The sequence below is a fragment of the Hemitrygon akajei genome, chromosome 17 (assembly GCF_048418815.1).
Source record: "Hemitrygon akajei chromosome 17, sHemAka1.3, whole genome shotgun sequence".
NCBI classification, from domain to species: domain Eukaryota; kingdom Metazoa; phylum Chordata; class Chondrichthyes; order Myliobatiformes; family Dasyatidae; genus Hemitrygon; species Hemitrygon akajei.
In genome coordinates, this window is record NC_133140.1 from 3,251,258 (window position 1) to 3,265,708 (window position 14,451).

The 14,451-nt window shown below is 50.0% G+C and overlaps 1 protein-coding gene across 1 annotated transcript; it reads right to left on the bottom strand.

Annotated features, from left to right (window-relative positions):
• Positions 1–6,378: 6,378 nt before the first annotated feature.
• Positions 6,379–13,897, bottom strand: LOC140740946 (uncharacterized). The gene is made up of 4 exons (XM_073070586.1): positions 13,796–13,897; positions 11,051–11,165; positions 9,624–10,228; positions 6,379–7,337 (listed from the first exon to the last, which is right to left on the bottom strand). Exons 1-4 carry the CDS (start codon positions 13,895–13,897, stop codon positions 7,254–7,256), a joined length of 906 nt encoding a protein of 301 aa, XP_072926687.1. The 3' UTR covers positions 6,379–7,253.
• Between the last annotated feature and the right edge of the window lie 554 nt (positions 13,898–14,451).

The window sequence follows — 14,451 nt, forward strand, 5'->3', positions numbered from 1 at the left end:
CCCACACGCATTACCCTGTCAACCGGTGGGTTTCTGTCCCGGGCAATTGGCTCTCAGCTGAAACGATCCAGTTGCAGTGACACTAAGCAACGCTCACACAAAGCACAGCCTGAGGACGTTCAATCTTTACTGACATCAGCAGGTCCACAAACAATTTAAGACATTAATGAGGCTGCAGCCGGCACAGCTTGACTGTCGCTGCCAAAACCCTTTTCGATGGAACATGTTTATTCATGTTGTCTGTTTGCTATCAGTCTACTACTGGGTCCTTCCACTTGTCGTGACAGCGAATCAGCTGGTTGTCCACCCAGATCATTCAAATTTTACCCTTACGGGGTGGGGGGGGGGGGGAGGAGAGAGGATTGAGAGAGGAACAGACAGACAGTAACACACTTCTGGATAACCAATAATCTCAAACCCATGGAAACGAAAAACCCGGGACGGCTGTAGAGTGCTGGAAATAGAAGATACCCAGGGCTAACAGAAAAGCAACCAAGCAGAGTTTAATCTTGTCCTATCGTGGAAGTGTTAAGTGTGACCACGGGAGTGAGCATCCCCCATACACCCTGCTTTATAAAGGGTTGTAACAAGCGCACAAAGCAATTTGGAGTTTGTTTTCTGCAGAGAGCAGTGCTGTCCATGCTGCCTGCAAGCGCTCCTACAATTCCAACAATTTCTGAAATGCTGAATATCGGCATTTCTGTGAATGGATAAACTGAAAGGCACGCACTATAACCTCCTGGGTCCGTGGTCTCTGTACTGGACGGCGGAATCTCTTCGAGAAAACCCACATCCGTGCCCGAGTGGAAGCAAAGGCTGATAAGATCCAATTTAAATAGCAAGTCTCCAATTCTGAGACCAAGTTAAGATCCAATTTAAATAGCAAGTCTCCAATTCTGAAACGAGCCCTGATTCTAGCTGTCCCAGGCAGGGCAAATTTAATCTCCTCATCTCCCCCATAACACAGTAAAGAACTGTTTATACCTTGGTGATATCTGCCCTCGTTCTTCTTTCACAGGGAAAAGAACCAGTTGGCGTAATTTCACTCACAAGACAATCCCTGGATCAAAGAAGTAAACTCAATGTTGACACTCGTCCGTACTCCCTCTATCATAATGATCTCGTTCCTTTGGAGGGAAGACCTGAGCTGAGCACAATATTGCGGACGTGGTCTTCCCATGGTCATCTGGATCTGAAAGAGACCTCTTTACTCTTGGACTCAGCTATTATCTTGGCTTACTGATTTGTGTACAGAGACAACAAGTCCAACACCTTTCTATCTGTGGTTATTGAATAAGCACGGCTCTCTGTGTCTGCACCCAGCTTCTACCCCAGAGCTGTGGCCTCCATCACACCACTCCAAAGAACAATGATTGAAACTGTGAGCACACACAAGGACTCAAATACTTGCACTAACGGCACTTTGTGCATTACTGTGATATTCTGGTGCTGCTGCAACTTATTTTCTGCCGCTTATCTATTTAATACTGCTTTTCTATTACTGTCTTGTTTTTATCTACCGCTTTATTTAATTGCCCGGGAGGAAGCCAAACAGAGTTTCATTGTACCTATGTATAATGACAATAAAGATCATTCAGTTCAATTCAGTTGGAAGTGCGTTCTACTGGCCAGGTTCTTATCCATCCCATTCGTCGGGCTCTATGCCCTACACTGGATCCAACCCAACACTCAACATTACATCACCCAACAACATGACAGTTCTTGAGTGATGAAGATGGAAATGCCAGCGCCACTGCATGTCATCTGGGTGAACACAGCAGTAAAAGTTGTTAGGACTCCTGAGTCAGATGTTGGAGACATGGTCCCAGAGGACTGGAAAATTGCAGATGTCACTCCACTCTTTAAGGGAGGAAGAGAAAAGAAAGTAAATTATAGGCCAATTAGCCTAACCTCAATGGTCGGAAAAGTGTTGGACATTTCAGAGTACTTGGAGACTAAAGATAAAATAAATCAAAGTCAGCATTGTTTCTGTAAATCTCGCCTGACAAATCTGTTAGAATGCTTCAAGGGAGTAACAAGCAGGGTGGACAAAGGAGTGGCAGTGGATGTCATTTACTTGGATTTTCAGAAGGCATTTGACATCATGTCACATATGAGGCTGCTTAACAAGACAAAATCCTATGGCGTTACAGGAAAGATACTGGCATAGATAGAGAAATGGCTGACAGACAAGAGGCAGCGAGGGGGAATAAAGGGAGTTTTTTCTGGTTGGCTGTCAGTGACTAGTGGTGTTCCTCAGGGGTCAGTATTGGGACCTCTGCTTTACATATTGTTTATCAATGATTTAGATAATGGAAATAAATGATGACTTTGCGGCAAAATCTGTGATTGATACAAAGATAGGTGGCAGATTGCAACAGAACTTAAGACAAATTACAACAATGGACAAAAAAGTGGCCGTTGGAATACAATGTTATGAAATGTATGATAGGATGTAGAAACCATAGAAAGGATGCAGGGGAGATTTACAAGGATGTTGCCCGGATTGGGGAGCATGCCTTATGAGAATAGGTTGAGTGAACTCGGCCTTTTCTCCTTGGAGCGACGGAGGATGAGAGGTGACCTGATAGAGGTGTACAAGATGATGAGAGGCATTGTTTGTGTGGATAGTCAGAGGCTTTTTTCCAGGGCTGACATGGCTAGCACGAGAGGGTACAGTTTTAAGGTGCTTGGAAGCAGGTGCAGAGGAGATGTCAGGGGTAAGTTTTTTATGCAGAGAGTGGTGAGTGAGTGGAATGGGCTGCCAGCGACTGTGGTGGAAGCGGATACAATAGGGTCTCTTAAGAGACTCCTGGACAGGTATATGGAGCTCAGAAAAATAGAGGGCTGTGGGTAACCCTAGGTAATTTCTCAGTTAAGGACATGGTCAGCACAGCTTTGTGGGCTGAAGGGCCTGTATTGTGCTGTAGGTTTTCTATGCTTTTATAATTAATTTAGGTCAAAGGAAAAATAGCATGAACTATTAACTGAATGGAGAGAAGGTTCAAACATCAGAGCTGCAGAGGGACCTAGGAGTCCTTGTGCAAGAGTCCCAGAAGTTAATTTACAGGTTGAGTCTGTGGTAAAGAATGCAAATGGAATGGTGGCATTTATTTCAGGGGAAATAGAATATAAAAGCAAGAAGATAATGCTGAGGCTTTTCAGACACTAATCAGGCTGCTCTTAAGAGTACTGTCAACAGTTGTGGACCCTAGATCTCAGAAAGGATGTGTTTTGTCATTGGAGAGAGTCTAGAGGAAGTTCACAAGGATGATTCCAGGAATTAAGTGGTTAACATGAGGAGCTTCTCGCAGCTGTGGGTCTGTACTCACTGGAATTAGGAAGAATGCATGAGGATCTCATTCAAACCTATCAAATGTTGAAAGGACTAGATAGGGTGGATGTAGAGAGGATGTTTCCTCTGGTGGGTGTATCCAGACCTAGAGGGCATAGCCTAAAAATTGAGTGGCAACCTTTCAGAACAGAGTTAAGGAGGATTTTTTTATTTAGCCAGAGAGTAGTGAATCTCTGGAATGCTCTGCCACAGACTGCGGTGCAGACCAAGTCTGTGGGTATATTTAAGGCGGAAGTTGATAGTTTCCTAATTGGACAGGGCATCAAAGGATATGGTGAGAAGGCAGGTGTATGGGGTTGAGTGGGATCCAGGATCAGCCGTGATGGAATGGCGGAGCAGATTCGATGTATTGAGAGGCCTAATTCTGCTCCTACTGTATGTCTTATGGACTTACAGTGTCTCAGGGGACAGATTCATAGGAGGAATGTCCCGGACACATGGGATGGAAGGTGTATAGTCTGAATCCTTCTTGACAGAATCAAGGTGAGGACAGCTGCAGGACGTTGAACTGGAGGTTGATATGAGATCATTGCAGTTCAGGTATCAGTTTAACTAAGGCAAAACTGCACTGCACATCTAGTTTTGTGGCCCAGAGTGGGTTCTGAAGTGTCTCCAAGACCTTCTGCTCAGGTAGAGCTCATGTTCCTGGGCAGAGGGTGTGGGTGAGCCCTACCATTACCAAAGAAGTGACTGGCAGTGCTGCCAGTGCCCATGGCTCCAGTGACCTCTTACAGCGGTGGGCCAATGACATCGGGCACAGACTAGACTGAGGCACTCGGGTAGAGGGACCATCTATTTGAGAGTGTCACTGCTTGGGGCAGTGAGAACATAGGGCAGTACAGCACAGAAGAGGCCTCTGGCTCCTGAGTCGTGCCGACCTTTTAACCTCTGGGATCAATCAAGCCCTTCTTCTCCATACAGCCCTACATTTTTCATCCAGCCATGTGCCTACCCAAAAGTCTCTTAAATATCCCAAATCTGTCTTCCTCTTCTAGCTGTGCTTTCCACACATCCACCACCCTCTATGTAAAAAAAAACAATTACATCTGACATCCCCTTTATACCTCTCAATATCACCAAGACCAAGGAGATGGTGGTGGACTTTAGGAGATCTAGGCCTCATATGGAGCCAGTGATCATTAATGGAGAATGTGTGGAGCAGGTTAAGACCTACAAGTATCTGGGAGTACAGTTAGACGAGAAGCTAGACTGGACTGCCAACACAGATGCCTTGTGCAGGAAGGCACAGAGGCGACTGTACTTCCTTAGAAGTTTGGCATCATTCAATGTCTGTAGTGAGATGCTGAAGATGTTCTATAGGTCAGTTGTGGAGAGCGCCCTCTTCTTTGTGGTGGCGTGTTGGGGAGGAAGCATTAAGAAGAGGGACGCCTCACGTCTTAATAAGCTGGTAAGGAAGGCGGGCTCTGTCGTGGGCAAAGTACTGGAGAGTTTAACATCGGTAGCTGAGCGAAGGGCGCTGAGTAGGCTACGGTCAATTATGGAAAACTCTGAACATCCTCTACATAGCACCATCCAGAGACAGAGAAGCAGTTTCAGCGACAGGTTACTATCGATGCAATGCTCCTCAGACAGGATGAAGAGGTCAATACTCCCCAATGCCATTAGGCTTTACAATTCTACCACCAGGACTTAAGAACTTTTTAAAAGCTATTATTAATGCTTTTTGAGATAGTGATTTAGATGCATATCAGATTTTTTACTGAGTTAAGTATTGTATGTAATTAGTTTTGCTACAACAAGTGTATGGGACATTGGAAAAAAGTTGAATTTCCCCATGGGGATGAATAAAGTATCTATCTATCTATCTATACTTTCCTTCAATCATCCTAAAATTGTGCCTTCTTGAATTAGCCATTGCCGCCCTATGGCATCATGATCACACCCCATAAGACCACAGATTTGGGAGGTACCCGAAGACTGGAGCTCACAGACACTAGAGAGCAGGGAGGCACCTCCAAGGAATTGCTGGTGTGAAATAGTTGCTGAGAACAGTGAATAAACACAGTATGAGAGAGCAGCGCATGTGGACAATGCTATCCAGAAGGACAAGTATGGGATGAAAGCACCATCTCAGAGATGTTACAGGTTATTGAGGAGAGGCTGTGGATGTTGGTGACCAAGATGATCACCTTGGGGCTGACAGGAGAATAACCATTAAAAAGAGAAGGATGGAGAATCAGTGGCTGAAGTAGTCAAGTTGAAGAATGTGAGCACACATCAATGGGCAGGAGAATTAAACCGTTACTGTATGTTTCATGGAAGGAAACATACAATAAGGATAAAGAGAAGTATATTTGCTTGGATGCGGTGAATGTAAACCACGTACGTAATGAGAACTTTGCTTCAGTATTTACCAAGGAAAAGCATATGGAAGACCAGAAGATTAGAGCTGCATGTACAAACACGTTAGGGTATTTAGAGCTCAAGGAGGAGGAAGAGTTGGGCCTCCTAATGAGCATTATGGTGGATGTCCCTTGGGCCTGATGGAATTTACCCCAGGTTATTGAAGGAGGCAAGCCATGAGATTGCTGGGCCTTTGACCGGTACCTTCATGCCCTCTGTAGTCACAGGTGAGGTCACAGAGCACTGGCGAGTGGCTGATATTTTATCTCTATTTAAGAAAGAAACAAGGGAAAATCCTGGAAGCTATAAACCCATGAGCCCCACATCAGATATAGGGAAATTGTTGGAGAAAATTCTTAGATCACAAGACAAAGGAGCAGAAGTAGGCCATTCGGCCCATCAAGTCTGCTCCACCACTCCAACATGAGCTAGTGGTCACCAACCTCTTTAAGCCCAACATCTCCTACCTCGGCCTCAGTAAAAGGCGAGATCGACCCCACATCAATTAGTTACACGCATGCGCACCAGGGTAGAAATGACCGGAAGTAAAACCCCGCAACTAAGAAGTAGAAATAATATATAAACACCGGAGGTACCCACCCTTTTTTTTGCACCGCGGACTGGTTTAATATTGATAATATTCTTGTGGACCAGCCAACAGGGGCGCAGTGTTAAACACAACCGGAATACAGCGATACTCGAAGCAGGTTCCTTACGTCCAGTCTATTCTAGTTTTCACGGCTCTCGGCTTCTGTCCCGCTTGCTCACGTTTTTTTCCGCTGAGAAAACTCAGCGGGTTCGTCTTTAAGTACTGGGTGCTTGGACACAGGGTATTGAAGCAGTTTAGAGACATTGCCTCATTAGACAGCCTCCGGGCCCGAACTTAGCCTCCCGCCGTGATGCACCATCAATAATTCTTGGAGATGGGAGGCGAACGATAGGCTTTTATTAGCAGCAAAAGTGACCACAACATCTTGGAGACTGAAGGTGGAGCAGTGCTTCCAATCGCCTTTATACAGGGGTCTGTGGGAGGAGCCACAGGAGCAGTCAGCAGAGGGGCGTGGCCAGACAGGAATACACATAGTTTACCACATTCACCCCCCTTTGTTTTAAAAGAGAGTCCCCATGGGGCGAAGTTTCTCACAAGTATATTTACAGGTTCAGTCTATCAGGTGGTTGAGTCTGTCGCTGCGATCTACATAGCACCGGTGATGGTGGTTGTGCTGGCTCTGGCCTGACTGGAGGTGTCAGCCCGTTAGGCGTCAGTAATCCCTCAGGCGTGTGCGTGGCGCCTGGTATGGGAGTGTTGTGAGGAGTCTGCGTAGGGCTTGGTGTGCACGGTATCTCGTGGGTATATACATCGGTGGGTACGAGGTTCATAGTCACCGTGCAGTGTTTGGGGTAGGGGTCTGGTGCTCCTGTGGGTGCCAGGTCATGGACGGAGACCGTGTCCTCCCGCCCATCAGGTAAGACCACGTAGGCATACTGGGGGTTCGCATGAAGTAGGTGAACCCTCTTGACCATCGGGGAGTATTTATTGCTCCTCGCATGTTTCCAGAGCAGCACTGGCCCTGGGGACGTCAGCCAAGCCGGTAGGGTGGTCCCAGTGGCAGACTTCCTGGGAAAAGAAAAGAGTCGCTCATGAGGGGTGGCATTGGTGGACGTGCATAACAGGGAGCGGATGGAGTGGAGTGCCTCGGGGAGGACCTCCTGCCAGCGAGAGACTGGCAATCCCTTGGACCTAAGGGCTAAGAGTGTGGCCTTCCACAATGTGGCATTCACCCTCTCCACCTGTCCATTCCCCCGGGGATTATAGCTCGTGGTCCTACTAGTAGCAATACCCCTAGCCAGCAGGTACTGGCGCAGCTCGTCACTCATAAACGAGGACCCTCTATCACGGTGGATATAGCAGGGATATCTGAACAGAGTGAAGAGCTGGCACAGGGCTTTTATGATGGACGTGGCAGTGGTATCGGGGCAGGGGATGGCAAAGGGGAACCGCGAGTATTCGTCGATTATGTTGAGAAAGTAGACATTGTGGTCGGTGGAGGGAAGGGGGCCCTTAAAGTCAACACTCAGTCGCTCAAAGGGGCGGGTGGCCTTGATAAGTTGTGCCTGTTCAGGACGGTAGAAGTGCGGTTTGCACTCAGCGCAGACTTGACAGACCCTGGTCATCATCCTGATTTCCTCAAGGGAGTAAGGCAGGTTCCAGGCTTTCACGAAATGGTAAAATCGGGTGACCCCCGGGTGGCAAAGATGTGCATGGAGGGCATATAGCCGGTCGAGCTGCGTGCTGGCACACGCTCCCTGTGATAGGACATCAAGGGGCTCATTGAGCCTTCCAGGCTACAGGATATCATAGTTGTAGGTGGAGAGTTCCATTCTCCACCTCAAAATTTTATCATTTTTGATTTTGCCCCGCTGTTGGTTGCTGAACATGAACGCAACTGAGCGCTGGTCGGTCAGCAAGGTGAACCTTTTGCCGGCGAGATAGTGCCTCCAGTGCCTAATAGCTTCCACTATGGCCTGTGCTTCTTTCTGCACTGCAGAGTGCCGAATTTCAGGGCCCTGAAGGGTACGAGAGAAGAACGCTACCGGCCTTCCTGCCTGATTGAGGGTAGCAGCCAGCGCGAAGTCGGAGGTGTCACTCTCAACTTGGAAGGGAATGGTCTCATCCACTGCATGCATCGTTGCTTTGGCAATGTCCCCTTTAATGCGGCTGAAGGCCGCGCTGGCCTCGGCTGAGAGGGGAAATGCGGTGATCTTGACCAGGGGGCGGGCCTTGTCTGTGTAGTGAGCGACCCATTGGGCATAATAGGAAAAGAAGCCCAGGCACTGTTTGAGGGCTCTGAGGGTGGTGGGAAGAGGGAGTTCCAACAGGAGGCGCATACGGTCGGGGTCAGGGCCAAAGACACCGTTCTCCACGACATACCCAAGGATAGCAAGTCGGGTGGTTCCGAACACACACTTGTCCCTGTTATAGGTGAGGTTAAGATCTTTGGCCGCTTGGAAAAATCGTTGGAGGTTGGTGTCATGATCCTGCCAGTCGTGACCGCAGATGGTGATGTTATCCAGATATGGGAATGTGGCCTTCAGTTGGCACTGGTCCACCATCCGGTCCATTTCCCTCTGGAAGACAGAGACACCATTCGTGACACCGAAGGGGACGCGCAGGAAGTGATAGAGCCTGCTGTCCGCCTCGAAGGCGGTGTAGGGGCGGTCCTCTGGGCGGATGGGGAGCTGATGATAAGCGGATTTCAGGTCTATGGTCGAGTACACCTTGTACTGAGCTATCTGATTGACCATATCCGCGATGCAGGGTAGGGGGTACGTGTCAAGCTGCGTGAACCTATTGCTGGTCTGGCTATAGTCCACGACCATCCTATTTTTCTGCCCGGTCCGAACAACGACCACCTGGGCCCTCCAAGGACTTGTGCTTGGCTCAATGATCCCCTCCCTGAGCAGCCGCTGCACCTCCGACTGAATGAAGGCCCTGTGCCCCGCGCTGTACCTCCTGCTTTTATTTGCCACAGGTTTACAGTCGGGGGTCAAGTTGGCGAACAGCGGTGGGGGAGGGATCTTGAGGGTGGAGAGGCTGCAAGTGGTGTCGGTGTCGCGGCCGTTGGCATGGTGTGTGTGTGGTCAGTAGCGGGGTATATGACGAAGTCCCACAAAACTGAGGATTTCTGACAGTGATTGGTGGGAGGGGCCCATCATACTCCATTGTCACACTTTTCAGGTGGCTCTGGAAGTCGAGCCCCAATAGCACAGGGGCACACAGTTGAGGCATGACCAGTAACACAAAGTCCCGATATTCTGTGCCCTGCACCACCAATGTCGCTACACAACCCCCCCGGATGTCTGTGGAATGTGACCCAGAAGCCATGGTGACCCTCTGGCTTACCGGCCGTGTCACGAGTCCGCAGCGTTGCACTGTGTCCGGGTGAATAAAACGCTCAGTGCTGCCCGTGTCAAACAGGCAGCTAGTCCTGTGCCCCTCCACCAGGATGTCCATCATTGACCTTGCAAGCTGGTGTGGAGTTGGTCGAGTGTCACGGAGGCGAGAGTTGAATCGCCGTCTTGGTGCCCGGTAAGCACCCGTGGGTCGGAGGCGGGGAGAGGTGGAGCCGACAAAGATGGCCGCCCCCCATGCCCCGCACGCGGTGGCCAGGCAAGATGGTGACCCCCATGCCTCGCATGCAGTGCAGCTCGACCCCGCTCGTGGTTTGGAATTACAGGCCTTGGCGAAGTGGCCCTTCTTTCCGCAGCTGGAGCAAGTAGCTTCTTGGGCCGGGCAGCGTTTTCGGGGGTGCTTTTCGAGTCCGCAGAAGTAACACTGCGCGGACTTGCGACTGGCAGCAGCCGTGGTCAATACGCCAGTGGGTTGCGGGGACTTCACGGACTCGCGACTGGCAGCAGCCGAGGTCGATTCTCGAAGGTGTCTCGTACTAGCACCTCCACATGCTGTTCCGCCGTCAGTCCCCTGCAGTCGCAGGCCAGCACGAGTGTCTGTAGGGCCCGGACAAACTCATCGCTCAACTCTCCGGCGTGCTGCCACCGTGTTGCTAAGCGATGTCTTGCGTAGACGGTGTTCACCGGCCTCAGGTATTTTCTTTTGAGGGCGTCCAGTGCCCCTTGGTAGGTCGGCAGGTCCCTGATCAGGGAGTAGACCTGCGGACTGACCCTGGAGAGGAGAATTTTGTGCATCGTTGCAGGCTCGGTCACACGAATCTCCTCCAGGTACGATTGGAAGCATGCAAGCCAGAGTTCAAAAGCGATGCTGGCTTCCAGAGATTGAGGGTCAATATCCAATCTGTCCGGTCGTAAAATGCTCTCCATGTTTTAAAATTGCTGCTAATAAAATTGATGCACCATCAATAACTCTCGGAGACGGGAGGCGAACGATAGGCTTTTATTAGCAACAAAAGTGGCCACAACATCTTGGAGACTGAGGTGGGGAGGGCCGCCTTTATACAGGGGTCTGTGGGAGGAGCCAGAGGGGCGTGTCCAGACAGGTATACACATAGTTTACCACACGCCGCCAGACGCCTTGGCCAGGTGCGGCTGGTCGTGGATAGGGTGAGAGGACAAGGTCAGAGCCGGAGGTCCCCGTCTGGAGAGCACGGCCGACGGAGCGGGTAGTCCGACAACACCGCCCCCTTTGTAGGATCTATCGGCCGACAAACGTTCGTTTCAGTAGATCGCAGCGCGGTAGCTGCTCTGATACTTACGAAACGCTGAGACCGAATTGGGTCGTCTGCGAATATTTTAGCACCGGGTTCCCCACGAACATTCGGTGTGGTGAACAGGTTCAGAGGCAGCGCTCCAGACCAGTAGCGACGGCACTTCGCGCCGGCCGCTCGAGGGCAACCGGTGATCCCTGGCGCGGGGTATCACTGCGTTTAGTCGCCTGATGACTTCGCGTGGGTTCAAGTACAACAGCGGGCTGACAGGGAATAAGGAAAAGTGCAGCTGACTTGGTTTCCTTGGTGGTTGGGCACCAGTGAATTACACTCTGTGGTACGGGAGAGCTATACGCATGCGCTCTGGACAGAAAGAACGGAACTAAAACCCTGCAACCTGGAAACAATTTCTCAACAGTATTTGTGTATTTATTTTTCTTTTTTTTGGGGATCAACTGGGAAAGTCTCAAAGATCGACGGGTTGGTGACCACTAAGCTAAACTATTCTCCCGTCTAGTTCCAATTTCCGGCTTTTTTCCCATATCCCTTGATACCCTGACTAATTAGATACCTGTCAATCTCCTGCTTAAAAACCCTCAATGATTGGGCCTCCACAGCTGTATGTGGCAACGAATTCCATAAATCCACGACCCTCTGGCTAAAAAAAATTTCTCCTCATCTCTGTTTTAAATGGGTACCCTCTAATTTCACAGCCTCTCCCTTGTCAATCTTATTCAAGATTACCTCAAAAAATTCCAATAGGTTGGTGAGGCAGGATCTTCCCTTCATGAAACCATGCTGGCTTGGGCCTATTTTGTCATGCACCTCGAGGTAATTCATAACCTCATCCTTGAGGATCGACTCCAATAATTTTCCAACTACCGATGTCAGACTAATAGGTCTGTAATTTTCTTTTTGCTGCCTATAATTTGCGACCTTCCAGTCTTCTGGAACCATGGCAGAGTTTACTGATTCCTGGAAGATTATTTCCAATGCCTCCACAATCTCCAAAGCCACCTCCTTCAGAACCCGTGGATGCACTTCATCCAGTCTGGGAGACTTATCTATCCTTAGTCCATTTAGCTTCTCAAGCACTTTCTCTCTAGTAATCTTGACTGTACCTAATTCTATTCCCTGAGACCTCTGGCTATCAGGTATGTTGCTAATGTCTTCCACTGTAAAGACTGATGCAAAATACTCATTTAGTTCCTCTGCCATCCCTTTGTTACCTATTATAATTTCTCCAGCATCATTTTCAATAGGTCCTATATCCACCTGTGTCACTCTTTTACTCTTCATATATCTAAAAAAAACTCTTGGTGTCCTTTTTAATGTTAGCCAAATGCACGGAGGATGCCACTGTGATGAAAACCTTCACCGCACGTGATTATAAAAAGCCATGGATGACAACAGAGGTGCGTTCGCTACTGAAGGCCCGTGACACAGCCTACAGTTCGGGGGACAGGAGTGCACTTCGCTCAGCCAGGTCTGTGTTTTCACTAGGGATCAGGAAAGCGAAAAGGGCCTACACGGGCAAAATACATGGACACTTCTGTGACACAGGTGACACCAGACGGATGTGGCAGGGAATTAAAGCTCTGACAGACTACAAGATCAGGCAGAAAACTGATTACAGCGACGCCTCTCTTCCAAACAGGCTTAACAAAATTCTTTTTAAGGATGGCATGAACATTGACTTCATTAACTTCTGTTAATGACCCTCCTCCCCTTCTTACCCCATCCCTGACATACTTAGTTTTTTTGCCTGTTCTCCATCTCCCTCTGGTGCTTCCCTCCCCCTTTCTTTCTCCCGTGGCCTCCCGTCCCATGATCCTTTCCCTTCTCCAGCTCGGTGTCTGTGGTGAACTACATATACCTGTCTGGACAAGCCCCCCCCCCCCCCGCTGACTGCTCCTGTGGCTCCTCCCACTGACCCCGGTATAAAGGCGATTGAGGCCTGAGCCCTGCCCTCAGTCTCCAGGATGTAGCATGGTGGTCAATTGCTGCTTGTTCTTTCTTCCAGTCAATAAAAGCTGATATCTCGCCTCACATCTCAGAGAGTTATTGATGGTGCATCAATTTTATTGGCTGGAAGTTTAAACCATGGACAACATTTTACGTCCGGAAAAACTAGACCTTGATCCACAAGACTCCGAAGCAGCTCTTGCCTTTGAACTCTGGCTTGCATGCTTCCAATCATACTTGGAACAGATTCCAGTGACTGAGCCTGCCACGAAGTACAAAATATTATTATCTAGAGTAAGTCCAAAAGTATTCTCCCTTATCAGGGACCTACCGACCTACCAAGGGGCACTGGACGCCCTCAAAAGACAATACCTGCGGCCGGTGAACACCGTCTACGCAAGACATCACTTAGCGACGCAGCGGCTGCGGGCTGGAGAGTCGAGCGCTGAGTTTCTCCGAGCCCTACAGACACTCGTGCGAACTTGTGACTGCAAAGGTCTGATGGCGGAGCAGCATTTGGAGCTCCTGGTACGAGGCGCCTTCGTTACGGGGATCAGGTCAGTGTACGCGCGCCAACGGCTGCTAGAAAATGCCGATCTTACCTTACGCTTGGCGATCGAGACAGCCGACACGCTGGAGGCTGCTCTGCACAACGCTGACACTGTCCAGCCGCGCGAACCCCCGCCGGTTCCGTGGACACCTCAGACCCCGCCGCCGCTGGTTCCCGCGAGCGAATTCGCCAACGCCGCTGCCAGTCGCGAGTCCATGAACTCCCCGAACCCGGCCACAGCTGCTGCCAGTCGCAAGCACGCGCAGTGTTACTTCTGCGGACTCGAAAAGCAACCCTGAAAACGCTGCCCGGCCCGAGAAGCGACCTGCTCCAGCTGCGGGAAGAAGGGCCATTTCACCAAGGTCTGTAAGTCTAAACCACGAGCGGGGTCGGGCAGCGATGCGTGTGAGGTATGGGGGCCACCATCTTAGTCGCCGCCATCTTGCCTGTCCATCTCGTACGAGGCATGGGGGCCGCCATCTTGCCTGCCCCGATGGGGGCAGCCATCTTTGTCGGTCGCCCCCCGACCCACCGGTGCTTACCAGGCACCAAGGCGGCAGTTCAACTCTGGCCTCTGTAACCCTCGACCAAAGCGCCCCACACCACCTTGCAAGGTCAATGATGGACATTCTGGTGGAGGGGCACAGGACTAGCTGCCTGTTTGACACGGGCAGCACTGAGAGTTTTATTGACCCAGACACGGTGCAACGCTGCGGACTCGTGACACGGCCGGTAAGCCAGAGGGTCACCTTGGCTTCTGGGTCGTATTCCACAGACATCTGGGGGGGGTTGTGTAGTGACATTGGTGGTGCAGGGCACAGAATATCGGAACTTTGCGCTACTGGTCATGCCTCAACTGTGTGCCCCTGTGCTATTGGGGCTCGACTTCCAGAGCCACCTGCAAAGTGTGACTATGGCATATGATGGGCCCCTCCCACCACTCACTGTCAGGAATCCTCAGTTTTGTGGGACTTTGTCATATACCCCGTTACCGCACACACATACACACCAAACCACACGTCCCGCCCAGCACC

Coding starts and splice junctions, on each gene's coding strand:
- LOC140740946 (XM_073070586.1), bottom strand. CDS start 13,897: ATGGCGGCCCCCATGCCTCGTACGAGATGGACAGGCAAGATGGCGGCG. Junction 11,166..13,795: donor GCTGCCCGACCCCGCTCGTG/GTTTAGACTTAC, acceptor ATTCCCTGTCAG/CCCGCTGTTGTACTTGAACC. Junction 10,229..11,050: donor GCGAAGTGCCGTCGCTACTG/GTCTGGAGCGCT, acceptor CGGGCCCTACAG/ACACTCGTGCTGGCCTGCGA.